Genomic DNA, 27,376 nt, shown 5'->3' with positions numbered 1-27,376 from the left:
CTTAGTGCTTTCATTGAGGTAATGGCAATAACGGCAGATTCAAAAGATTAATCAAATTATTTTTACACATTTGTTTCGGATACTCCCAAAGTGTTCTAAAATAGAGAATGAAATAACTTGATGGTCCATGTTAATAGTATCTTAAAATATCCTGTGTGAATCTATTTGACTTAGTTACTTCTCCCACTCTCCCTTCACCGATGGGTATTGCAGCTCGCGAGTTTGCTTCACAAAAGAGTCTCCCTCAGAAATATTAGTGACAACCACTGCTCTAAGGCCAACAACGTTGGAAAAACCAATCCACAAATCCGCTATAGGTAATTTGAGTAAGGAGCTTATTCAGAATCCAATGACTTTAGACTGATGGTCTAAAGATGATTATAACGAACACCCCTTGAAAATATGAAATCCATATACTGTTGAAGTCGGAACTTTACATACACTTAGGTTGGAGTCATTAGAACTCGTTTTTCAACCATTCCACAAATGTCTTGTTAACAAACTATAGTTTTGGCAAGTCGGTTAGGACATCTACTTTGTGCATGACACAAGTAATTTTTCCAACTATTGTTTACAGACAGATTATTTCCCTTACAATTCACTGTATCACAATTCCATTGGGTCTTTTAAACACCTTGGAAAATTCCAGAAAATTGTCATGGCTTTAGAAGTTTCTGATTGGCTAATTGGCATGATTTGAGTCAATTGGAGGTGTACCTGTGGATGAATTTCAAGCCCTACCTTCAAACTCAGTGCCTCTTTGCTTGACATCATGGGATAATCAAAAGAAATCAGCCAAGACCTCAGAAAAGAAATTATAGACCTCCACAGGTCTGGTTCATCCTTGGGAGCAATTTCCAAACGCCTGAAGGTACCACGTTCATCTGTACAAACAATAGTACGCAAGTATAAACACCATAGGACCATGCAGCCGTCATACCGCTCAGGAAGGAGACGCGTTCTGTCTCCTAGAGATTAACGTACTTTGGTGCGAAAAATGCAAACCAATCCCAGAACTACAGCAAAGGACCTTGTGAAGATGCTGGAGGAAACAAGTACAAAAGTATTTATTTCCACAGTAAAAACAAGTCCTATATCAACATAACCTGAAAGTCCACTCAGCAAGGAAGAATCCACATGGGGACAAAGATCGTACTTTTTGGAGAAATGTCCTCTGGTCTGATGAAACAAAAATAGAGCTGTTTGGCCATAATGACCATCGTTATGTTTGGAGGAAAAAGGGAGAGGCTTGCAAGCCGAAGAACACCATCCCAACCGTGAAGCACGGGGGTGGCAGCATCATGTTTTGGGTGTGCTTTGCTGCAGGAGGCTTGGTCGCAAATGGGTCTTCCAATTGGACAATGACCCTAAGCATACTTCCAAAGTTGTGGAAAAATGGCTTAAGGACAACAAAGTCAAGGTATTGGAGTGGCCATCACAAAGCCCTGACCTCAATCCTATAGAAAAAAAATAATTGTGGACAGAACTGAAAAAAATGGTGCGCGCAAGGAGGCCTACAAACCTGACTCAGTTACACCAGCTCTGTCAGGAGGAATGGGCCAAAATTCACCCAACTTGTTGTGGAAGGCTACCTGAAACGTTTGACCCAAGTTAAACAATTTAAAGGCAATGTTACCAAATACTAATTGAGTGTATGTAAACTTCTGACCCACTGGGAATGTGATGAAAGAAAGAAAACTGAAATACATTATTCTTTCCACTATTCTGACATTTCACATTCTTAAAATAAAGTGGTGATCCTAATTGACCCAAAATAGGGAATTTCTACTAGGATTAAATGTCAGGAATTGTGAAAAATTTAGTTTAAATGTATTTGGTTAAGGTGTATGTAAACTTCCAACTTCAACTGTATCCACTCCATTTACATCTTATGGGATCTCTAACGTGTCACAGATGAGTCTTCACCACAGTGGCCTGTCACTTGGTTGACAACATCATTGGGTTGTTGCTGGCATCATGCCTTATCAATGTCTGAACAAATCAAAACCAAAATCGATCAACTACTCACAGCATTGTCTGAACAATAGATACCCAAGCAAAACTGACCTTTCACCTATTGCAAATGTAGAAATGTCATTATTTGAGTCCTGATGAGCATTAACTAGCATATATGTATGATTCCAAAAGACCTCTGAGTGCCGAAGATTGATCCATTACACTAGGTGGCTGCCAGGACAACAAGCCAGCCAAACCCTCCCTCTGGGAACGACTCCAGGTCAGGATCTGGATTTGCATGGGTGCATGGGACAGTCTGAGATGATGGACCTTTGTCTTCCTCTGTATCAAAGTCAAGACAACTTCCATTGCTTTTACAATTTCTCCATGCTCATGATATAAATACATCCATAAGACAGTTCAGCAACACTTCATTGCAAGAGCAAACAATATACACTTTGGAGGACAGTCGTCCTGACCGGCCACATGATGGTGCCAAATAACATACATCTCAAGGTCTCTGAAACATCAATCACTGCAAATACAATACTGTAAACAAAATACCAAACAACGCATCTTTATAGCTATAGAGCAGCAAAAAATTGTATTAAACATAACATTAGTTCAACACCATCCAATTTTAACAGGCCGGGGAATTCTATGCAAAGCACTTAAAAGATACATTCGACTGGATGCAATGGCATCAAACTAAAACTACAAAAACCGACTCCAGTAAGTATAATTTGTGATATAAATGAAAGACATGTGGAAAGTAAACAAACCGGAAAGAGCTATGGCATTTCTTAAGTCTATACTGTGTAACGTAAAACCGGGAGTTTTACATTACGTAAATGGTTCGGTAAGAACACTTCCTATTCTTCTGTGCATGGGTGTGCGCATGGGTGTGTTTGAGCATGTTTGCATGGGTGCTTCAAATAAGTGTGAACACCAGTCTAACTCTGATCTCTTTATCATTTGTCTGCCCAAAGGTAATGCTTGCAAAGGCTATACTACTGGTTCTCTCTTGTTTTATTGAAATGACTGCGAGCAGAGAGTCCTTTGGAATATTCCATCAGTTTGTGCAGGGGACTGAAAGGCATCATTTCCCCCTCTCTGGCTTTCCACCTAAGAGACAGAGAGTTGATCAAGATATGCAATGATCCTTCACCAGTATTTCAGTGCTTAAATAGACGGTTTTGTGTGAGTGTGTGTGTGTGTGTGTGTGTGTGTGTGTGTGTGTGTGTGTGTGTATACTCACTTTCTCCATAGTGCCCACCCAAACAGAGACAGGATCAACATAGAGACGATGATCCCGATGACCACGGCACAGCCCACCACAGCATCTGACTCTGTATCTAAGGAAAGATATGGGTTCAGAGACTCCTCCTTACAGGAAATACACAGAGTGTACAAACCATTATGAAAAGCTATTATCCCTTATTGATTGAGGAGACAGGTTAAAAGAAGAAGGATTTTTAAACTTTGAGACAATTGAGATATGGATTGTGTATGTGTGCCATTCAGAGGGTGAATGGGCGAGACAAAATATTGAAGTGCCTTTGAACGGGGTATGGTAGTAGGTGCCATGCGCACCGGTTTGAGTGTGTCAAGAACTGCAACACTGCTGGGTTTTTCACCCTCAACAGTTTCCCTAGTGTATCAAGAATGGTCCACCACCCAAAGGACATCCAGCCATCTTGACAACTGTGGGAAGCATTGGAGTCAACAAGGGCCAGCATCCCTGTGGAATGCTTTTAACACCTTGTAGAGTCCATGCCCGACAAATTGAGGCGCAACTTAATATTAGGAAGGTGTTAATGTTTTGTACACTCAGTGTATATGCATACAGTTGAAGTCGGAAGTTTACATACACCTTAGCCAAATACATTTAAACTCAGTTTTTCACAATTCCTGATATTTAATCAGAGTAAAAATGTCCTGTCTTAGGTCAGTTAGGATCACCACTTTATTTTAAGAATAAAAAATAATAATAGTAGAGAGAATGATTAATTTCAGCTTTTCTTTCTTTCCTCACATTCCCAGTGGGTCAAGTTTACATACACTCAATTAGTATCTGGTAGCATTGCCTTTAAATTGTTTAACTTGGGTCAAACGTTTCAGGTAGCCTTCCACAAACTTCACACAATAAGTTGGGTGAATTTTGGCCCGTTCATTCTGACAGAGCTGATGTAACGGAGTCAGGTTTGTAGGCCTCCTTGCTCGCACACGCTTTTTCAGTTCTGCCTACAGATTTTCTATAGGATTGAGGTCAGGGCTTTGTGATGGCCACTCCAATACCTTGACTTTGTTGTTCTTCAGCCATTTTGCCACAACTTTGGAAGTATGCTTAGGGTCATTGTCCATTTGGAAGACCCATTTGCGACCAAGCTTTAACTCCTGACTGATGTCTTGAGATTTTGCTTCAATTTATCCACCTAATTTTCCTCCTCATGATGCCATCTATTTTGTGAAGTGCACCAGTACCTCCTGCAGCAAAGCACCCCCACAACATGATGCTGCCACCCCTGTGCTTCTCCGTTGGGATGGTGTTCTTCAGCTTGCAAGCTTCTCCCTTTTTCCTCCAAACATAACAATGGTCATTATGGCCAAACAGTTCTATTTTTGTTTCATCAGACCCGAGGACATTTCTCCAAAAAGTATTATCTTTGTCCCCATGTGCAGTAGCAAACCGTCATCTGGATTTTTTAATGGTGGTTTTGGAGCAGTGGCTTCTTCCTTGCTGAGCAGCCTTTCAGGTTATGTCGATATAAGACTTGTTTTACTGTGGATATAGATACTTTTGTACCCGTTTCCTCCAGCATCGTCACAATGTTCTTTGCTGTTGTTCTGGGATTGATTTGCACTTTTAGCCCCAAAGTACGTTCATCTCTAGGAGACAGAATGCGTCTCCTTCCTGAGCGGTATGGCGGCTGCATGGTCCCATAGTGTTTATACTTGCATACTATTGTTTGTACAGATGAACGTGGTACCTTCAGGCGTTTGGAAATTGCTCCCAAGGATGAACCAGACTTGTGGAGGTCTACAATATATTTTCTGAGGTCTTGGCTGATTTCTTTTGATTTTCCCATGATGTCAAGCAAAGAGGCACTGAGTTTGAAGGTAGGCCTTGAAATACATCCACAGGTCCACCTCCAATTGACTCAAATTATGTCAATTAGCCTCTCAGAAGCTTCTAAAGCCATTACATCATTTTCTGGAATTTTCCAAGCTGTTTAAAAGACACAGTTAACTTACTGTATGTAAACTTCTGACCCACAGGAATTGTGATACAGTGAATTGTAAGTGAAATAATCTGTTTGTAAACAATTGTAGGAAAAATGACTTGTGTCATGCACAAAGTAGATTTCCTAACCGACTTGCCAAAACTATAGTTTGGTAACAAGAAATTTGTGGAGTGGTTGAAAAATTTGTTTTAATGACTCCAACCTAAGTGTTTGTAAACTTCCGACGTCAACTGTATATACAGGGGGGGAAATATGCATGGAGGAAAACAAACAGGCAAATCTATGAATTGAATTTAAGGATATACACCAGGAGATGATTTCTGTATGGAGAAATCTGTTACCTGAGTGACAGGACCAATGGCTCCAGTCACTCCAGAAGCCTCTGTCAGCACAGTAGTGGTGCATCCTAGACCTGACCCGGAAGCACTTCCTCCGGGCACCATCCATTGAGAGGGAAGTCAGCGTCATCTCATTTGTTACGTTCCTCTGCTGCTGGTGACAGGAACAATATCAGATCTGAACAAAACTTCAGACAGATTTAGTCTATTCTCTAACCAATAATATTATTATTTTCTTCTTCAAAGGTTATCTTCAATGTTATGTGTCAAAACAAAATGAGAACTATGTTCAGTACAGTATGTGCCTGCATGATCTGAGATCATGCATTTCTGCCTTTACTTTTTTTTTTTATTTCACCTTTATTTAACCAGGTAGGCAAGTTGAGAACAAGTTCTCATTTACAATTGCGACCTGGCTAAGATAAAGCAAAGCAGTTCGACACATACAACGACACAGAGTTACACATGGAGTAAAACAAACATGGAGTAAAACAAACATACAGTCAATAATACAGTAGAAAAATAAGTATATATATACAATGTGAGCAAGTGAGGTGAGATAAGGGAGGTAAAGGCAAAAAAGGGCATGGTGGCGAAGTAAATACAATATAGCAAGTAAAACATTGGAATGGGTGATTTGCAGTAGAAGAATGTGCAAAGTAGAGATAGAAATAATGGGGTGCAAAGGAGCAAAATAAATAAATAAAGTAGGGAAAGAGGTAGTTGTTTGGGCTAAATTATAGATGGCCTATGTACAGGTGCAGTAATCTATGAGCTGCTCTGACAGCTGGTGCTTAAAGCTAGTGAGGGAGATAAGTGTCTCCAGTTTCAGAAATGTTTGTAGTTCGTTCCAGTCATTGGCAGCAGAGAACTGGAAGGAGAGGCGGCCAAAGGAAGAATTGGTTTTGGGGGTGACCAGAGATATACAGTGCCTTGCGAAAGTATTCGGCCCCCTTGAACTTTGCGGCCTTTTGCCACATTTCAGGCTTCAAACATAAAGATATAAAACTGTATTTTTTTGTGAAGAATCAACAACAAGTGGGACACAATCATGAAGTGGAACAACATTTATTGGATATTTCAAACTTTTTTAACAAATCAAAAACTGAAAAATTGGGCGTGCAAAATTATTCAGCCCCCTTAAGTTAATACTTTGTAGCGCCACCTTTTGCTGCGATTACAGCTGTAAGTCGCTTGGGGTATGTCTCTATCAGTTTTGCACATCGAGAGACTGAAATTCTTTCCCATTCCTCCTTGCAAAACAGCTCGAGCTCAGTGAGGTTGGATGGAGAGCATTTGTGAACAGCAGTTTTCAGTTCTTTCCACAGATTCTCGATTGGATTCAGGTCTGGACTTTGACTTGGCCATTCTAACACCTGGATATGTTTATTTTTGAACCATTCCATTGTAGATTTTGCTTTATGTTTTGGATCATTGTCTTGTTGGAAGACAAATCTCTGTCCCAGTCTCAGGTCTTTTGCAGACTCCATCAGGTTTTCTTCCAGAATGGTCCTGTATTTGGCTCCATCCATCTTCCCATCAATTTTAACCATCTTCCCTGTCCCTGCTGAAGAAAAGCAGGCTCAAACCATGATGCTGCCACCACCATGTTTGACAGTGGGGATGGTGTGTTCAGCTGTGTTGCTTTTACGCCAAACATAACGTTTTGCATTGTTGCCAAAAAGTTCAATTTTGGTTTCATCTGACCAGAGCACCTTCTTCCACATGTTTGGTGTGTCTCCCAGGTGGCTTGTGGCAAACTTTAAACAACACTTTTTATGGATATCTTTAAGAAATGGCTTTCTTCTTGCCACTCTTCCATAAAGGCCAGATTTGTGCAATATACGACTGATTGTTGTCCTATGGACAGAGTCTCCCACCTCAGCTGTAGATCTCTGCAGTTCATCCAGAGTGATCATGGGCCTCTTGGCTGCATCTCTGATCAGTCTTCTCCTTGTATGAGCTGAAAGTTTAGAGGGACGGCCAGGTCTTGGTAGATTTGCAGTGGTCTGATACTCCTTCCATTTCAATATTATCGCTTGCACAGTGCTCCTTGGGATGTTTAAAGCTTGGGAAATCTTTTTGTATCCAAATCCGGCTTTAAACTTCTTCACAACAGTATCTCGGACCTGCCTGGTGTGTTCCTTGTTCTTCATGATGCTCTCTGCGCTTTTAACGGACCTCTGAGACTATCACAGTGCAGGTGCATTTATACGGAGACTTGATTACACACAGGTGGATTGTATTTATCATCATTAGTCATTTAGGTCAACATTGGATCATTCAGAGATCCTCACTGAACTTCTGGAGAGAGTTTGCTGCACTGAAAGTAAAGGGGCTGAATAATTTTGCACGCCCAATTTTTCAGTTTTTGATTTGTTAAAAAAGTTTGAAATATCCAATAAATGTCGTTCCACTTCATAATTGTTTCCCCCTTGTTGTTGATTCTTCACAAAAAAATACAGTTTTATATCTTTATGTTTGAAGCCTGAAATGTGGCAAAAGGTCGCAAAGTTCAAGGGGGCCGAATACTTTCGCAAGGCACTGTATATACCTGCTGGAGCGCGTGCTACAGGTGGGTGCTGCTATGGTGACCAGTGAACTGAGATAAGGGGGGACTTTACCTAGCAGGGTCTTGTAGATGACCTGGAGCCAGTGGGCTTGGCGACGAGTATGAAGCGAGGGCCAGCCAACGAGAGCGTACAGGTCGCAGTGGTGGGTAGTATTTGGGGCTTTGGTGACAAAACGGATGGCACTGTGATAGATTGCATCCTATTTATTGAGTAGGGTATTGGAGGCTATTGGAGGCTATTGGAGGCTATTGGAGGCTTACCATCCTACCAATCGAGGATTGGTAGGATGGTAAGTTTTACAAGGTTATGTTTGGCAGCATGAGTGAAGGATGCTTTGTTGCGAAATAGGAAGCCAATTCTAGATTTAACTTTGGATTGGATATGTTTGATGTGAGTCTGGAAGGAGAGTTTACAGTCTAACCAGACACCTAGGTATTTGTAGTTGTCCACATATTCTAAGTCAGAGCCGTCCAGAGTAGTGATGTTGGACAGGCGGGCAGGTGCAGGCAGCGATCGGTTGAAGAGCATGCATTTAGTTTTACTTGTATTTAAGAGCAATTGGAGGCCACGGAAGGAGAGTTGTATGGCATTGAAGCTCGCCTGGAGGGTTGTTAACACAGTGTCCAAAGAAGGGCCGGAAGTATACAGAATGGTGTCGTCTGCGTAGAGGTGGATCAGAGACTCACCAGCAGCAAGAGCGACATCATTGATGTATACAGAGAAGAGAGTCGGTCCAAGAATTGAACCTTGTGGCACCCCCATAGAGACTGCCAGAGGCCCGGACAACAGACCCTCCGATTTGACACACTGAACACTATCAGAGAAGTAGTTGGTGAACCAGGCGAGGCAATCATTTGAGAAACCAAGGCTGTCGAGTCTGCCGATGAGGATGTGGTGGTTGACAGAGTCGAAAGCCTTGGCCAGGTCAATGAATACGGCTGCACAGTATTGTTTCTTATCGATGGCGGTTAAGATATCGTTTAGGACCTTGAGCGTGGCTGAGGTGCACCCATGACCAGCTCTGAAACCAGATTGCATAACGGAGAAGGTATGGTGGGATTCAAAATGGTCTGTAATCTGTTTGTTGACTTGGCTTTCGAAGACCTTAGAAAAGGCAGGGTAGGATAGATATAGGTCTGTAGCAGTTTGGGGTCAAGAGTGTCCCCCCCTTTGAAGAGGGGGATGACCGCAGCTGCTTTCCAATCTTTGGGAATCTCAGACGACACGAAATAGAGGTTGAACAGGCTAGTAATAGGGGTGGCAACAATTTTGGCAGATAATTTTAGAAAGAAAGGTTCCAGATTGTCTAGCCCTGCTGATTTGTAGGGGTCCAGATTTGCAGCTCTTTCAGAACATCAGCTGACTGGATTTGGTAGAAGGAGGAATGGGGAAGGCTTGGGCGATTTGCTGTGGGGGGTGCAGTGCTGTTGACCGGGGTAGGGGTAGCCTATTGAAATTCTCAATTATAGTGGATTTATCGGTGGTAACAGTGTTTCCTATCTTCAGTGCAGTGGGCAGCTGGGAGGAGGTGTTCTTATTCTCCATGGACTTTACAGTGTCCCAGAACTTTTTTGAGTTTGTGTTGCAGGAAGCAAATTTCTGCTTGAAAAAGCTAGCCTTGGCTTTACTAACTGCCTGTGTATATTGGTTTCCAGCTTCCCTGAACAGCTGCATATCACGGGGGCTGTTTGATGCTAATGCAAAACGCCATAGGATGTTTTTGTGTTGGTTATCTGTTCCTGGTTCTAAATTTATTGAATGGGGCATGCTTATTTAAGATGGTGAGGAAGGCATTTAAAAAGAATAACCAGGCATCCTCTACTGACGGGATGAGATCTATATCCTGTTCTCTCCAGACCTGGTTCTAAATTTATTGAATGGGGCATGCTTATTTAAGATGGCGAGGAAGGCATTTAAAAAGAATAACCAGGCATCCTCTACTGACGGGATGAGATCTATATCCTTCCAGGATACCCCGGCCAGGTCGATTAGAAAGGCCTGCTCGTTGAAGTGTTTCAGGGAGCGTTTGACAGTGATGAGTGGAGGTCGTTTGACCGCTGACCCATTACGGATGCAGGCAATGAGGCAGTGATCGCTGAGATCTTGGTTGAAAACAGCACAGGTGTATTTAGAGGGCAAGTTGTTTAGGATGATATCTATGAGGGTGCCTGTATTTACAGCTTTAGGGTGGTACCTGGTAGGTTCATTGATGATTTGTGTGAGATTGAGGGCATCAAGTTTAGATGGTAGGATGGCTGGGGTGTTAAGCATGATCCAGATTAGGTCGTCTAGCAGCACGAGCTCTGAAGATAGATGGGGGGCAATCAGTTCACATATGGTGTCCAGAGCACAGCTGGGGGCAGAGGGTGGTCTATAGCAAGCGGCAACGGTGAGAGACTTGTTTTTAGAGAGGTGGATTTTTAAAAGTAGAAGTTCAAATTGTTTGGGTACAGACCTGGATAGTAGGACAGAACTCTGCAGGCTATCTTTGCAGTAGATTGCAACACCGCCCACTATACCTTGCAGACTGAGCAATGGCCAAGTTGCTACGCTACATGTTATCTCAGGGAATTACACAATGTTTTGACACATAACGTCATTGGAGATATTGAGAGACCGATTCAAGAAGGACATACCAACAATGGCTGCCCGCCTACGCCCTCCTCTCTGGCTTCCACTTCATACTCAAGGCAGTGCCTGGGAATCCTCTCGTTGGGCAAGTCCCACTGCACCTGGAGCCTCCTGTCTGGACTAGCTTCCAGATGCACTGTCTCAATGGCTGCAGGTTTCACTAGAGTACAAAGAGGCCCAAAGGAGTCAGTGGATTGTTTACAAAGAAACCAGAACGGAGAAGACATAATGATGTCATTGCAAGTACCGGTGGGTGTAATGAGACCGGAGGAGAGATTAGACTGTGCAGATAATATCTGGATGTGCTATGAACAAAGGACATTATGAAAAATTAATGAAACATTATGAAAAATAACATTATGTGCAGCTGACAATGTTTATGTGAAGAAAATCTAGCAGTATTGCATTGAATAAGTGAGGCATATCATGCCTTGTTGTGAAGTTGAGTTTTAAGTACCATAATTCTGAATTTGCAGGGAGAAGAACGCCGACCTCAAGACCACCTCGGGAGAGGAGCTGTTTATGCATATGTTGAAATCACTGAATTCTGAGAGAGATTCCTCTGTGAATTTGCAGCCAGTCCTGACCCCATTGGAGTGGATGTACTGAGGACACTCTTCCGCTTGCTCCATCTCCCGATGCCTGGAGAAGCACACAGACACACTCAGGCATCAACACACCACATTTGTCCAGTATATAACAGGTACAGACATGTAGGTAGGCCATACATTAGGAGAGATGTTCTAACGTACCCATTTAGGGTGACCTACCAAAAGTACAGGCTGTACTGGGATTGGGTTGGCTCCTCCAAGCCCGTCTCCCAGGTGCACTCCATGAACTCCTTCTGATAAAACACGCAACCAAACCCCTGGACCCTGGAGCCAACTGGGCCTGGAAGCAAATTAAAAGAGGTTAAGAGATAAATAGATGGTTGAAGTTGGTCGACCAAATCGAACCGCCCCATTCCGCCCCTGTCCAAAATGGTGCCTGTAGAGAATTCCAGCTATACAGCACTCACTCATTGTTCATTCCTATATAGGATGATAAGAGGATAGAACAAATCTCGCTTTCTGTCAGCCTATTGGTGTCATTTAATCCAAACAATTCCATATCTACAAAAGCACATTGTCCTCCTGACCTCACCTGTGTTATTGGGTGGCAGAACCATCTCTGTGAAGGGGCTCTTGAGCTCAGTGCCGTTGGTGCAGGCTCCCTTCAGTAAGGTGGAGATCCGCACCCTGACCTCCTTCTCCAGGTCAAACTGAGCACGGTACCATGTCCGTACAGTCCTGATCACCTAACCATTCACAGACAATATCACATTAATATTATGCATACCTCAGGCACCTGGCCATTACTACTATATTGAAAATATGTTGATGTTCTCATGAATACATTCATGAATATTTCATTCTCACTCCCCCTAAAAATGCTGTAGGGTGTTTTACATTCACAGGAAAAACTCCAGAATAATTATCTAAATACAGTTACAGCTAGTCAACCACAAATATAGACAGATCTTAGGAGATGATATCATTGGGAAATATTGACTTCTGATGTAAATCATAACTGGTTTTGGCAGGATGTTTATGGATGGTGTATCACATTTCTCTGTTATTCTGTGTATAAGAATACAGTAGCATTAGGACACACAGTTGGCAGGATAAGAAGAACGCCGGGAGGTAGGTACACGTTTGACAATGTCTAGTTTTGTGTCCAGTGACTTACAGTCCATCTGCTCTGATATGTGTTGAAGTACTCCAGATGGTATCTCATGGAGCAGGCAGTCAAGTTGGTCAGGCTGGCTGGAGCCGTCCAGTGGATATAGAGCGGCCCGAGGTGGCCAGGGTCATCAATCCCAATGTTCTCAGGAGGATCCACTGGAAGTCAATGAGGTACACAGTATTTTCAGGTCAAATGTTAATAGAGCAAAAGACACCTGCAAGCTTGCAGTAAGCATTAAGAGGCAATCTGTGATTGGTTCATCAATTCATTATATATATTGTTGTAACCCATCCGAAGCCAAAATATAAGCTTGTTTTATCTATTGTTTGTAAACAATTTAATTGTAAATAAGCACGGTATAGCCTCAACATGGTTAGAGCTATAATTTTGCTATCATGGATGCTCAGTCCTTGCAGCCAGTTTAGGTCGGCGGAAAAGCGGCTGTGGGAGGTCAAAATGCATGCATGCTACATCGTCACATGGCCGCTCAGCATCACAGAGTCAGCCGGCGATGTTGTAGATATTGAAATTGGGACCCAAATAGCACACACGTCTGCCCAACGTAGTTACGATGTCCACATGATACATCGGGATTATGTGGTATAGTATTGAGAGCATTAGCACATTACCTACATTCTACAGTTCTACATTGTTTATATAAATAGGCCAGGCATCAACATTCTATTCAGATGTCTCGGCGTCATTTCACCAATGTACAAACGCTCTCCAAACGACATATTCCCTACGCATTTTGATATGTCGGCCAAAGATTTGCGTGCCGACTGGCGTCGAGTGTCACAATGCAGCCTTCTCTGGGTGTATAATCATTCCGCACCCGCGGGGGCCACATATCGCATCTTTTAGGCATAGCTTACCGATGGACAGTCAACATTTTCAGGTCATGGTTGGCAATACTTTTATCAGAAAATATCATTAAAAAAATTAATAAAAGTGCGTTTTCTGATTACAGTACTTGTCCCATGCATTCTTTTCACCTTATTTTGTAAATACATTCATCACATATTCAAATCAAATTTTATTCGTCACATGCGCCGAATACAACAGGTAACAGACCTCACAGTGAAATGCTAATTTACAAGCCCTTCACCAACATTGCAGTTTTAAGAAAAATAAGTGTTAAGAAATTATTTACCAAAATAAACTGAAGTAAAACAAAAAAAACAAGGTAAATAAATAGAAAAGGTAGGTTTTCCTTTTGTCCAGGTGGGAAATGACAGTGTGGAGTGCAATAGAGATTGCTTCATGTGTGGGTCTGTTGGGGCGGTATGCAAATTGGAGTGGGTCTAGGATTTCTGGGATAACGGTGTTGTGAACCATGACCAGCCTTTCAAAGCACTTCACAGCTACAGACGTGCGTGCTACTGGTCGGTAGTCATTTAGGCAGGTTATCTTGGTGTTCTTGGGCACAGGGAATATGGTGGTCTGCTTGAAACATGTTGGTATTACAGACTCGGTCAGGGACAGGTTGAAAATGTCAGTGAAGACACTTGCCAGTTGGTCAGCACATGCTCGGATTCACATCCTGGTAATCCGTCTGTTCCTGCAGCCTTGGGAATGTTGACCTGTTTCAAGGTCTTAACTCATGTCGGCTACGGAGAGCTTGATCACACAGTCGTGCGGAAGAGCTAGTGCTCTCAAGCATGCTTCAGTACTGCTTGTTTCGAAGCGAGCATAGAAGTAATTTAGCTTGTCTGGTAGGCTTGCGTCAATGGCAGTTTGCGGCGGTGCTTTCCTTTGTAGTCCGTAATAGTTTACAAGCCCTGCCGCCTCTGGATGAGCATTTTCTTGTTTGCTTATGGCCTTATACAGATCGTTGAGTGCGGTCAGTGGCAGTATCAGTTTGTGGTGGTAAATAGACAGCTAAAATATAGATGAAAACCCTCTTGGTAAATAGTGTGGTCCTCAGCCTGCATAAGCTAGATTTTTGTTAAATGTGATGTTTCTGTTTCTCTGTTCCTCGTTCCTCTCTTCTTTGTGCCGGAGTAATTGTAAGAATTTGATGGTATAGCAATAGGTTAATAAACTTGACATTAACTCTAGTCTTCCCTCTTTCATTTTACCCACAAACAAAGTCACTTCCAATCTATATATATTCTCATTTAGCTCAGTTGGTAGAGCATGGAGCTTTGTGGCTTCGATTCCCACAGGGGACAAGTATGAAAAATGAAGAGTATAAAAAAATGTATTTACTCACGACTGTAACTTTTTATTATTGCCAGTATAATTTAGGAGCTTTGACATGCGTCGTCCAAATAGCGGCTGAAGGGAAAATGTGATCTAATCCAGATGTCTTGGCGACATTTTGCCAATGTGCAAACACTCTCTGTGATGCTGAGCGGCCATGTGACTGTGCAGTGCGCTTTCATTTCAACCTCCCACACTCACGGCCACCCACCTAGCCATGTGCTGTCTGGATATAACCACCTATATAGCCTATATAGTACAGTGTATTTGACAGCCCATCACATTCTTGTACAAACATTACTTTGAATGGATATCTGCCTGGTATTATGAGATATTACACAGTAAAACAGTGATTAATGAATGGAAAGACACCTGCAGAAACTAACCTGTAAATTCTTGTGACTTGATGCACTGACTCCAATCAGATAGAAGCATTAATATGGCTGTCAACTGCCACGTTTTACTCTTCAACATTCTTCTGGCCCCTGGAACATCATGAGAATGTAATTGTAGAATTTACTATTGATAAATCAATCATATCTATCCAGTGTTGGGGAAGCTACAGTACTCTGAAAATATAGTTTACTAAGATACCAATTTACTATACACTGGAAGAAGTTAAGCTACAATAAAACAACAAATAAAAAACATATAGTTTACTTAACTAAAGTCACTTTGAAAAAGTCGTTCACCACATCCAAACAACTTTGTAAAAAAGTATCATATCTTAATCTGAAATATCAGACTACAAATTGCAAGACAGATCAATCTGGGGTCATATGTTAACAGAATGTGTAATTTTGCCTTTTAAACACAAAAACAATGTTTCAATTGAGAATTAAGCAGGTCTGCCTACTTCGCTTACAATTTGTTATTTTTGCAAAAAAATGAGTGGTTTCATTAGTTGTTTGGGTTGGGTTGTTGAAATATGGTCTCAGAGTATTTTGTATTATTCTGTACGTAAATCTGAGAAATCAGTATCATGTATTACTATGGTATGTATTCATTTGTGGATGTCCATCACCGATTTCGTATGATATGTTAAGAATTACAATTGGTATTATATGTTACGAATTTGCAAAATGTACAATATACTATGAATTTTCTAAATGTAAAATATGTAAAGAATTTGCTCAAATGTATGATATGTTAAGAATTCTAGCTAGGTGACTAGGTGGCTAACATTAGCTAGCTTGCTACCGTTAGCGAGGCTAGGGGTTAGGGTTAAATTTAAGAGTTAGGTTAAAGGGTTAAGGCTAGGGTTAGCTAAAAAAGATTAATTTGGGGTTATGCGAAGGGATGGCTAAAAGGGTTAAGGTTAGCGTGAGGGGAAGGGTTAGCTAACATGCTAAGTAGTTGCAAAGTAGCAAAACATTTGTGAGTAGTTGAAAAGTTGCTAAAATGCTAAAGTTGTCTGTGATGAGATTTGAACATGCAACCTTTGATTTGCGAGATGTTTGCGTTATATGTATTACAGCACTTTTTGTACATAGTTCCCCGATGATTTTAGGGGACCAAAAATATTGGGACATTCACTGACATGTGTTTTAAAGATGGTAAAAAGTTAAGTATTTGGTGCCATATTCACAGCATGCAATGACTACATCAAGCTTGACTCTACAGATTTGTTGGATGCATTTGCTGTTCGTTTTGGTTACATTTCAGATTATTTTGTGGCCAATAGAAATGAATGGTAAATAATGTGTCATTTTGGAGTTACTTTTATTGTAAATAAGAATAGAATGTCTGATAGGTGAGAATTGTCAGTTAATCGAATGATTAGAATATTCTGCCCTGAAACATATAATTGTATGGAATTGATTAGAATGTATAAAATCATAATCAATAAATGTGTAGTCCGAGTCAGAATTAGGCTAAAGACAAAATGTCTTTATGGTATTTTAAACACAGACTGTCTGAGCTTGGTGTTGACCTGACTAGAGATTTGGGAGAGAACGGGGAGTACGTCTCAAGGACAAGGTCACTATCTCTGTCGGCTGGGTAGTGAGACAGACAGTGTGTGCGTAGCAGGACATGTGTGTGCGTCTGTTTGTGTGCATGTGTGTGTGGGTATGTGTGTATGTGCGTCTGTTTGTGTGTGTGTGCGTATGGCTGTGTGTATGTGTGGGCGTACGAAGTCAGTATAAAATGAATTGATTTGTATTCTTGACTTCAGAACGTTCTCTGAATAAACTGTACTAACCTCTTGTTTAAGCTGAGTCTTTGACTAATTATTATTATACCCATGGTCTTACAAACCTCGGGAATTGGTCCGAGCTATTGATTGATTGTTATTATCATTGGGATTGGAAATTCTCTTATCAATTGGTCCTTCGAGCCAGATTTCAATACCTGTTTTCTGTCATCCCATGGGAGCGCCGAAAACCGTGCCAGGACGGATCAGAGTTAAAGTTAAAGACCTGACCTCTGGAAATTGAGGTTCCATTTCAGGCCGGTGGCAAACTGGTACACGACAGAAAACGGTGACAAAATCCAACCAACATTGAATTCTCAGCTGCAAGATAAGTTCGGTGATCTTTGGGGTTAAATTCTAAACTTACAAAAAATTAGAGCAAGATAAATGTGAAGGAGGATTTTAACTGTAAAAATAACAGTAAGTAAGATTTGTATCGGGTATACCGTCCATATAATCTAATGTAGAGAAAGTTTAAGACAAAAGTATCTATGTTAGTGATGGCGGCACTGGGTCACAGATCTAATTAAGACATTTCGAAGTACAGTATCTAACAGTGAGACCTAAAAGTAAAACTGGTTGAAGTACAGTAGCCGGAAAACGTAATATAGAAGGTGAAGTAAAGTAAAGTAAGATCGATTGTGGGAACAGGTCCGCAATGACCTGAGGTACATGTGCACTACCATAAATAAAAACAGCTTAATAATTGAGGTCTGTCGAGTGTGAGCTCACACATAGGGAGTAGTGACATACACATCAATAGTGAAACACATAGGAGTTATTTTATTAAAATGAATTTTAAAATCACACACACAGATATATTTATCAGTCAGAAGTCATAAGGAAAAACTAAGACTAAGTAGAACTTGTAGTCATATAAATTGTGAGATCTAAATGGTATCAGGATTCATACAAATAATTATTGTAAAATTCTAGGAAAGATTAACGGGAGGAATTTATCAACATAGGATAAGGATAATAACGGTTAAAAGCACATAGAAGATGAGACAGAAAAAGGATGGGCGGCTGTAAAAGGAGACGGCACCCCAGGACAGGGGACAGCGGTGGTTTTACAGTGGGCTGTAGATAGAGAGCAGAGAAAGAGAGAGAGCAGACAGACAGGAGTCGAATATTTATTGCTACTCTTGGGGAAATAGCAGGAAAGATTTTAAAAAGAAAAGAGGACAGGATTTGGCAACCTTATTGAGCAAGTTACAATAAGGATATCAGCGGGGGGGGGGGGTATGTGCGTATCAAAAGTCATTATAGTAATTATTCCTAAATTCTGAGTAGGAGAAAGAGAGAGAACCAAGGGAGAGAGAGTAAGGAGAAGCCTCGCTGGGGAAACGCTTGGACCTTTAAATTATGACTATTGTCTCCCAACGCGGGAGACTCGGGTTCGTATCTCAGCCTTAGCACCGATAGACTGAAATGTATTCTGATTGTAATCCAAATACTGATATGTTTTGCCGGGACAGATACGGTTAGTTAGTGTTTCTTTAGGATATAAACTGAGTGTTTTAATAGCTGGTTTAGGTTAAATTGAAAGACTAATCCATTCAAAATAATAGCGGGGCGATTTCGATGAAATGCGTTGTCTTGCCTAAATGGGCCACTGGAATAATGTATTGGGAATGGAGTCGTATTTAAATTACTGAATCATAGAAGAGACAGTTAACCCAAGTCTAATGAATTCTACATAATAGCGGAGAGATAATTGCGATAGATTGACTGACATACGTTATAAATTTAGCGAAGTACATGGTACTTTTAAATTTTGGACATTTCATAAAGGGGAAGCCGAACGAGAAGAGAAAGTTGGAAAGTTTGGTTTCACTCTACGATAGAATTCAAGCAGAACTTAGTCTGAATAGGGGTTAGATTTTTGCCTAGAAGCAGGAATAGGAGAGTTGGTTACAGTGTTGCCAACTAATTTTCAGGGTAAATTTGCTAGAGGAAGGTTGATTTGTTGCTAAAGATGTTGTGATATGATTGCGTGATAACGTAAAACTGCGTCATTACGTAGAATACACAATAACGTTACTCAAATTGATTTGACAGTTGTTCAGGTACAGATCCACTATTTTCTGTACTTCTGGCAGTACAATATTGATTGAGAGATGTTGATTGATGTTGTAAGTTCTGTTCAAGATCAAACATTCGTGACCAACTATATTCATTGGGTTTGGCTTGTCGAACCCGTACTACTGCTGTTGCAGTCAGCCGACAATAAATAGCAAATCGCTGAAATTGCTGCTGCCTGGGCACGGGCTGAGCGCCTGTTGCTGACGTCAATCACAATGCACTTTTGCAGCCAGCCAAAATGATGTTGTGACTGAGGGTGTGACAGAGAAAATGGTTTGTGTCATTTAGAGGGGAAATGCGTGCATTATAGATTTTAGTCACTTTTCAAAAGTTGCTAAAAGTTCCAAATACATTTTTAGAAGTAGCTGAATATCATCAGGGTATTTTATTTTAAAGGGACAGTGCACATTTATCATAGTTGTGTGTGTCTAATGGCAGGGTATTCCAATCAAGCATTTTGGGGAGACTATTTGGTGAAAGACTGAATGAGTTACATGAAACATTGAGGAAATTTAAAACTAATGATTGGAGGGAGTAGATTTCCATGTTTTCCAGAGACAAGATATCTTAAAGGGGTACACTCAGATATGGAATATTAGGATTTTTTATTTTCTGAGTTTTAATTAAACACGTGAATTATTTAGATAAAGGGTTCTTTAACACGTCTAATATAGTATGGAACACGACTGTAAAAGGGTGGTATAACCTTTGACCTCTATCATGGCTTTCCCTTGTGGTTTGATCAGCCTCAGGGGAGGGCCATTTGGATAATGAATTTGTGGTCATTTGTGAAACTGGTTTTAAGGTAAATTAATTATAATGGAGTTTATAGCTCTTGGACATAATCATAGTTTGAACCACAGTGGAGAAAGTGGAATTGAGGCAGGAGAAATCATGGGAAGCGGGGGAATAAACTCTAGTGAGGAAGAGGAAGAGGTTCAAGATTCTGTTGTAAACACTGACTGAAGGTTTCGAATTGGCTACTACTGATTTAGTATTACAACAGGAAAAAAAATCCCATTTATCATCAATAATAAATAGGGGAAGATATGATACATTGAGGTTTGGACAGGAAATATTTTAAGCCAATAGGGCAGGAAAATACATGATAGAAAAATAGTGATTTTATAAGCATTAAAATTATTAATGAAAATAAATAAGTTGCAGATCTTAGGGATGGTAAATTACTGTTGATAAGGTATCCCACACTATGCAACATATATTAAATTATTGATGAGACTGATTTTAAGGTTAACCCATGTTATTGTTAGATAAAATACAGTGGACTCCCAAAGGAGAGATTTCATTAGTACAGACAGCATGGGATATGGGTAGCATTCGTTTTGGCCTCATTTGATCAGTAGAAGATTTTTATTTAAATAGTATAAAGTGGACAGGGATATATGGCATCTGTGGTGATTCAGGATTATTGATAGGATCGAGATAACCTTAATTAACCTATGTAAGGACTTTAGAAATCACCACCATAGACATGTTTTTTCAAAAAATCCATGAGTTCAGATAAAGCCAAACAGTGAGACACTTAGTTAATGTTTGGAAACAGCACATAGTTGTTACAGACTGTAATGAGAAAGAGCTACAGACAGATAGGGGAAAGGGCAGAAAGAGGAGCCCTCCACCCACTGCGGAGACCTTGAAGGCTTGAGAACAGAGAGGAGAAGGTTAATAAGGGGGGCCAGGACATGAGCAAGAACAGAATGGGAGAAGAACAGAATGGGTAGATAGCAGTTACTGTGGGGAGACAAAAGGGAATGAAAGCTTAGTTGGTTTCTGGAAACAAGGTGTTAACCACGGAAGCGTTGCCCGGAAATTGTTCGGCACAACAGGCCGAAATATTAGCATTGACTAGGGCCTGTGAAATAAAAAAGGAGAGAAAGATTACGGTTCACATAGACAAGCACATATACATCCAAGCCCATAGAAAACAGCACAGGTAACTCTTAAAGTAGATATATATTGATACAGGGGCGAAGCCATGTATCAAACGGGGGATGGGATAGGACACTTTGTGGCCTTTTGGATAATACTAAAACAATTTTTTTATAGCGTTCCCAACTTACTTGGCGGACACGATTAGATAGAACAAGTAGAAGACTGTTTGTTAACCAAACCCGTATCTCAAAGGTTTTATGTCCTACAGGAGAACTACAGAAGGAGATTACCCACGGGATTGGGCCAGGGGACTGGGTCTGGGTCCAATCACTAAAGAGAAAGGACTGGAAGCAGCCACAGTGGGAGGGACCATACCAAGTACTTCCTGGTGACAGCCTTTGCTGTGAGAATAGCTGAAGGAGCTACCTGGGTTCATATCACTGCAAAAGGGTAAGACACTCGGACACTGTCGAACAATCACAGTCATCACAATCATCTCTCTAATGAAGATTCCCTGATCCAGTCATTTCATCACTGTGTTTGTTCATAGAAGTATGGCCTGGCCTTTGGCTGCTGATATGTTTTCCGGGAAAGGGTGGGGCTTTACAGGAGTGCTGGTTGATCTGAGCTGTCTTATCGTGGGAGCCATATTCCTGATACACCACACCCCACCTGATTATGCAGAGGGTGGTAACTTGACCCATGGTTTAGACGATGAGGATTTTGTATTAACCAAGCATAATAGATCCGTAGGTCGGGATAGACAGGAAGTATAGTGAAGGTGAGGGTTTTTGACTGCAATCCGGAGAGAGAGATGTATTGCATAAAGATACGCCTTACCCTTAAAAATGTAATGAAAGAGGATCTAGGGTTATGGTATGTTGGATTTGACCAGTTTTCGGTCGCACCCTAGTACGGTTCTGGGTAGAGGAGGTTAGGACAGGGGCTAACTCTATTGTCAGCAAGAAAACTAGCAGAGCATCTGACACAACAGACACTGACAGCAGATTAGTCCAGAGCCAAGGGCCGGTGTGGATCGTGCAGACGAAATATCTTAAGAAAGTGATTGAGGTGGTTATGGAGATTCTAACCTTTGGTTAGAATGGATCCACTATACAGCCAGATCAGTAGCGAAAGAAGAATGTTATGCCTGCGCCACAGCCAAACCTCAGCTGACTACCATCCCCTTTCCATTTGATGGAATTGATACACCTAGGGGAATGGCCTGTACGGTAAAGCTGTTCATGAAGGCAGGGAAGACAGACGATGACAGTTGCATTGATCTGCATCCGCATGTGCCCATCACCTCCAGGCTTTCACAGTTACAGGTGGCCACTATTATTGTATGGCCGATACATCCCAAATGGATGGGATGTACGAACCTGCAATAGGACAGAGGATGTCACAGCTGACAAGACAATGAGGTGGTTGGGTGGTTGAGTCCGAGGACTTTAGTAAGATAAAAAGGCCTAGAACGGATGTCTGGTGGTTTGTGGAGGTGTGAGGCTGGGGCATAACCTGCCTACCAATTGAACCGGTAGTTGTGCACTAGGCATGCCCTTCACCCTTATCAAACACAAAGACCTAGAGCCAGGTAGAAGAGAGAGAGAGGGAGTGCTCCGTCTGGATCTTTTAACAATAGAATTTACATAGGATAGTGATAACTGAAAAGGGTGGTGGGGTGTGTGATATTCAGAAGTAGAATGTTGTACGTTTATCCCCGATAACACAGCTTCAGGCGGATCAGTGACCAAGGCCCTGGCTGGTTTAACCACCTTAGGTCATGAATTGGCTGAGAACTCTGGGGTAGATAATTATCTTACAAATTGGTTTGATAGTGTGTTTGGGAAATGGAAAAATGTCATAATCACTGTGTTGTGGGCAACCTTCACCTGTATGAGTATTTTGGTTCTATGTGGGTGTTGCTTGGTCCCTTGTATGAAAGTTTTGCTTATCAGGACTCTGGAGAGGTCAGTGGTGCAACAGATGGTGAGGTACGGACCGATTTCGTGCTCCAGCCTGTGTGATGACGAATACGGGCCTCCAGGCCTAGGAGATGGCTCCGTTTCTTTTAACTATGAGGAGCCAATGTTGGATGAGACTATTTTTGAGGGTTAAGACAGTTTATGAAGATTGTAATAAAAACCTAAACAGGAAGTGTTCGGATACTTAATGTAGGCCTATAACTGTCATTGATGGATAAGGAATTAAAATACACACATTGATTTTGTGAGATTGATTTTGATTGACGATATTAATAAAAATAGACGTGTCATTTTTTGTAGTTAATGTTTAGGCAATAGTTGGGCTTGCAATGGCTGGTGTAACATATGGCAGCAGGATATGATAAGCAAAGTATTGGTCTGGATCATTCTTGTATACAATTGATGTATCAGTGTGTATTATTCAGTCATTTAGGGTGGATTGATAGGTTAGAATTGAATGATTGGAATATTCTGCCCTGAAACATATAATTGTATGGAATTGATTGGAATGTATAAAATCATAATCATTAAATGTGTAGTCCTAGTCAGAATTAGGGTAAAACAATATGTCTTTATGGTATTTTAAACACAGACTGTGTCTGAGCTTGGTGCTGACCTGACTAGAGATTTGGGAGAGAACGGGGAGTACGTCTCAAGGACAATGTCACTTTCTCTGTCGGCTGGGTAGTGAGACAGACAGTGTGTGCATCTGTTTGTGTGTGTGTGTGTGTGTGTGTGTGTGTGTGTGTGTGTGTGTGTGTGCGTATGGCTGTGTGTATGTGTGGGCGTGCGAAGTCAGTATAAAATGAATTGATTTGTATTCTTCAGAATTCAGAACGTTCCGTGAATAAACTTTGACTATTTAGCTGGGCCTCCGTCTGTTTCATTCGACCAGGATCTTACAAATTCTGGTTTGCAGACAGAGTAATATAATTTAATTGGGTGATGTACCTGGAGAACATAATTCTCCTATCAATGTCTCTAAACACTTCTACATTAATGTGGATGCTACCATGATTACTGACAATCCTGAATGAATTGTAAATCATGATGAGTGAGAAAGTTAAAGAAGCACAAATATGATAACCCCCGCCCAAATAAAAATGCTAACTTCTGTTATTGTAATAGTGAGACGTTAGCACAGCGTTTCCTAAACTCGGTCATCGGGACCCCAAGGGGTGCACGCTTTGGTTTTTGTCCTAATCAGCTGATCCAAATTATCAAAGCTTGATGATTAGTTGATTATTTTAATCAGCTGTGTAAGGCTAGGGGAAAAAACAAAACTTGCATGCTTGGGGTCCCGAGGACAGAGTTTGGGAAACACTTGGTTAGCATGTCTTGGGGTTATGATATTTGTGTGCATATCTTTCTCACTCATCATTATTCACATAAATTCAAGACACTTCACTCAGAGCATTTAGTATTATTTCTGTACGTATATCCGAGACACTCCATTTGGTATGATATGTTACATTTCTTTTGGCATGTATTAATTTGTGAATGTCCTTACAACCATTTCTCATGATATGTTTACAAATTACAATTGGTATGATATTGTAACAACCCAGGGCTTATAAGCTCGGATATCAACTCTGCTGCTGGAGCATTCTTTTGCGGCACAGTCGATAGCGCGCTGGACTTCGGGCTAGAAGGTCGAGGGTTCGAGATCTGCTCCCTGCCTGTTTCATTACATTGATGTCAGAAGGGATCGGACCTTGCATCCACGACAGTGTGTGTGCTTAGCCGGTGAGCGCGTTCCTATAAGACGTAGAGTTGCAAGCTAGCGCGAGGACGCGCTCTTTGAAAAGGGGGAGTTGTTTAACGACCCTGGGGTTATAAGCGCGGATATTGACTCTGCCTCTCGAGAAGGCTTTTGGGGCACAGAAGGTCAAGGGGTCAAGGCCTGCTCCCTGCCTGTTTCATTACAATATGTTAGGAATTTGCTAAATGTACCACGTTATGAATTCAAATTTGTGTTGCTAACTTTAGCTAGGTGGCTAATGCTAACATTAGTTAGCTGGCTAGGGTGAGGGGTTTGGTTTAAGTTTTGTTAAAAGGGTTAAGATTAGGGGAAGGGTTAGCTAACATGCTAAGTAGTTGCAAAGTAACTAAAAAGTAGTAAATAGTTGAAAAGTTGCTAATTAGCTAAAACGCTAAAGTTGTCTGTGATTAGATAAAAAAAATAAAAAAAAATTTAGGTTGCTAGATGTTCGTGTTAATCACCCACCCTGACCAACCAACCTCCTTTCGTTTTTGCCTTCAGTAACTTTGTCTTATGTAACCATACCAAACATAATGTATCATACTAAATAGAACATTCCGGATTTACGTTTACTATGTAACGTGTAATGTGAGACTAGGCTGCGCCAGCTAACTTAGTTTATTTAGCCTGGTTTATGCCGAAAATTGCAGTTTGTCAGCGAAGACGGGCGTTTGGCATTCGTTTGAAGATTTAGAAGCTGAGGAACCATTTCACACGGCCTGCGTTTCTGGACTCGGTTGAAGAATTAGGTGCGGGCGATTAGGAGGACTATGTTGGCATCGGCCGAAGAGGGGTGTTCACTGAACTTTGTCAGGACATTGGTCTAAAGAAGAGAGCGGTTTGCATTGTCCATTAAGAGACGGAGTCTGGCTGGAGCCGAAGAATCGTTGCCTAAATACAAACTTGGCGTTAGGACAGAGAGGATTACGTGAACACGCACAGTGTGACGAACTCTGCTGGTTTATTGCGTGACATTCTGTGTTTAATAGCCAAAATGAATTATTGTGAACTGCAAACTCTGTGTCAGTTGTGTGTCCACAGCACGCTCGACCCCATAGTAGGGTATACTACAATACCATGGCTATAATGTAACACATTTGCCTCTAGAAATGTGTTAATGTGCCGGTGGAAATGTTCAACATCCACTGAAGTAGCTAGCTAGCAAATGTACCAGATATCTATAGTAGTTTCCTTGGTAACCAAACAAATAGACTTGCTTCAAACCAGCAGTCCTGGCTTGCTATTATGAAAATCGAATTCAACAATGCCAATAATGTTTTCAATTCGACTTGCTTTCAAATGCAGCTCCAACATAGAACATGTAAGAATGAACTATAGCCACAGAATTCTACCGTGGGAAATTATGTACGTTCTAGAATGCCCTTCAAGACAATCTTTAATAATAATAATAAATGCCAGTAAACGTGCTAACTACTTCAGTGGACTCAATTATAGCCATGGTATAAAAGGGACATATCAAATCGGGGCTCTATGCGTTCTCTGGAAAATAATGAGCGTTCATTATTTTCCATAACGTATAACCCCCTCGTTGATTAGCCCTTACTTATTTAAAATAGGGTTAAATGTGTAATAGTCTTGATACAAATCTTTGTTTATATTCAGAGGGAACTATTAAAACAGACATACATATTTCACGTGACTGTGAAGCAAACTACAATTCACAGCTTTAAAGAATATTGTGAAAATAATACAGTTGATATACACAAATTATAATATATTGTACAGTAGCTATATTCATTAAATTCACAGTAGGAAAAATTCATAAAAATTAGTAAGGGATTAAAATACAGTAGACAAAGTTAATATACAAAGTACATGTTTTTCAAGCATATACAGTAAAGAATGCTTACACAGTGCAAGCATTCTTTTAAATCAAAGTATGTCTATACAAATGCACCCCACAATGAAAATCATACCATTTTATATAAACAGTTTATATAAAGATGAGATCATTTGGATCCAAAACAGAAAGAACAGAGGATAAAAGTGCATATCCACAGACAAGAAGTACTTACTGTGAATCGAGTCAAGGTCTCAGCGGGGGTCATGTACTGTACGCTGCCTGTACTTCTGGACCTTGCCAACCTGTCCTCCCAGCCTCAGAGTGTGGTCATGGATGTATTGAGGTGGAAGGGAAATCAGGGCTGGGCTGTGGCACTGATCTAGATGGGTGGGTGCTTCAGGGTAATGGTTTCTCATCCTGTTGGATGTTTTGGTTTCCCTGTTCCTAGAAATTAGGTCCTAGTTCCTGTGAATAAAGTTGCAACGCTTCTCTTGAAGCTCACAGTAAATTATAGCAACTTGGCGTACACATTGACTCGAAGTACTTTGGTGCACCAGTATCAACCAGTCAGCCTTGATCCAATTTCAGTTACTAGCACTAGAGTTATTGTTGAAACATGTAGCTACCCTTTCCTGTATAATGACGGAGAGACATTTCACTAAGTACATTGTCCTGTGTGACTCGGTAGAGCATGGTGGTTGCAACACAAGTTTGTGGGTTCAATTCCCGCTGGGGTCACCCATACCAAAAGTGTATGTATGCGTGACTGCAAGTCGCTTTGGATAAAAGCGCATGCTAAAAAATGGCATACAGTAACTACGTATGATAATGCATGCTTGTTGGTACATCAAAGATCCACACAAGGCCTGTCAGACCTAACTACCCCGATACAAAATGTTTCACAAAGGCAATAAAAAATATAATTACTATGTTATTATTTTGTAATACTTTGTAGCTTTTAACAATGATTTACATCCACG

General features: G+C 41.0%; 1 protein-coding gene across 1 annotated transcript; it reads right to left on the bottom strand.

Moving 5' to 3' along the window:
• Positions 1 to 2,517: 2,517 nt before the first annotated feature.
• Positions 2,518 to 26,686, bottom strand: LOC100135968 (interleukin 13 receptor alpha-2). The gene is given in 10 exon segments (NM_001124308.1): positions 2,518 to 3,081; positions 3,215 to 3,311; positions 5,543 to 5,690; positions 10,749 to 10,903; positions 11,201 to 11,385; positions 11,514 to 11,634; positions 11,887 to 12,040; positions 12,472 to 12,623; positions 15,060 to 15,158; positions 26,629 to 26,686. Coding segments are annotated over 9 exon segments (1,215 nt in total). The 5' UTR covers positions 15,148 to 15,158; positions 26,629 to 26,686; the 3' UTR covers positions 2,518 to 2,966.
• Between the last annotated feature and the right edge of the window lie 690 nt (positions 26,687 to 27,376).

This window comes from Oncorhynchus mykiss, chromosome 10 (genome assembly GCF_057628025.1).
Source record: "Oncorhynchus mykiss isolate SJ-2025 chromosome 10, ASM5762802v1, whole genome shotgun sequence".
Classification (NCBI taxonomy): domain Eukaryota; kingdom Metazoa; phylum Chordata; class Actinopteri; order Salmoniformes; family Salmonidae; genus Oncorhynchus; species Oncorhynchus mykiss.
Note: the sequence above shows the minus strand (reverse complement) of the source record. Positions and strands in the feature narration are given on the sequence as shown.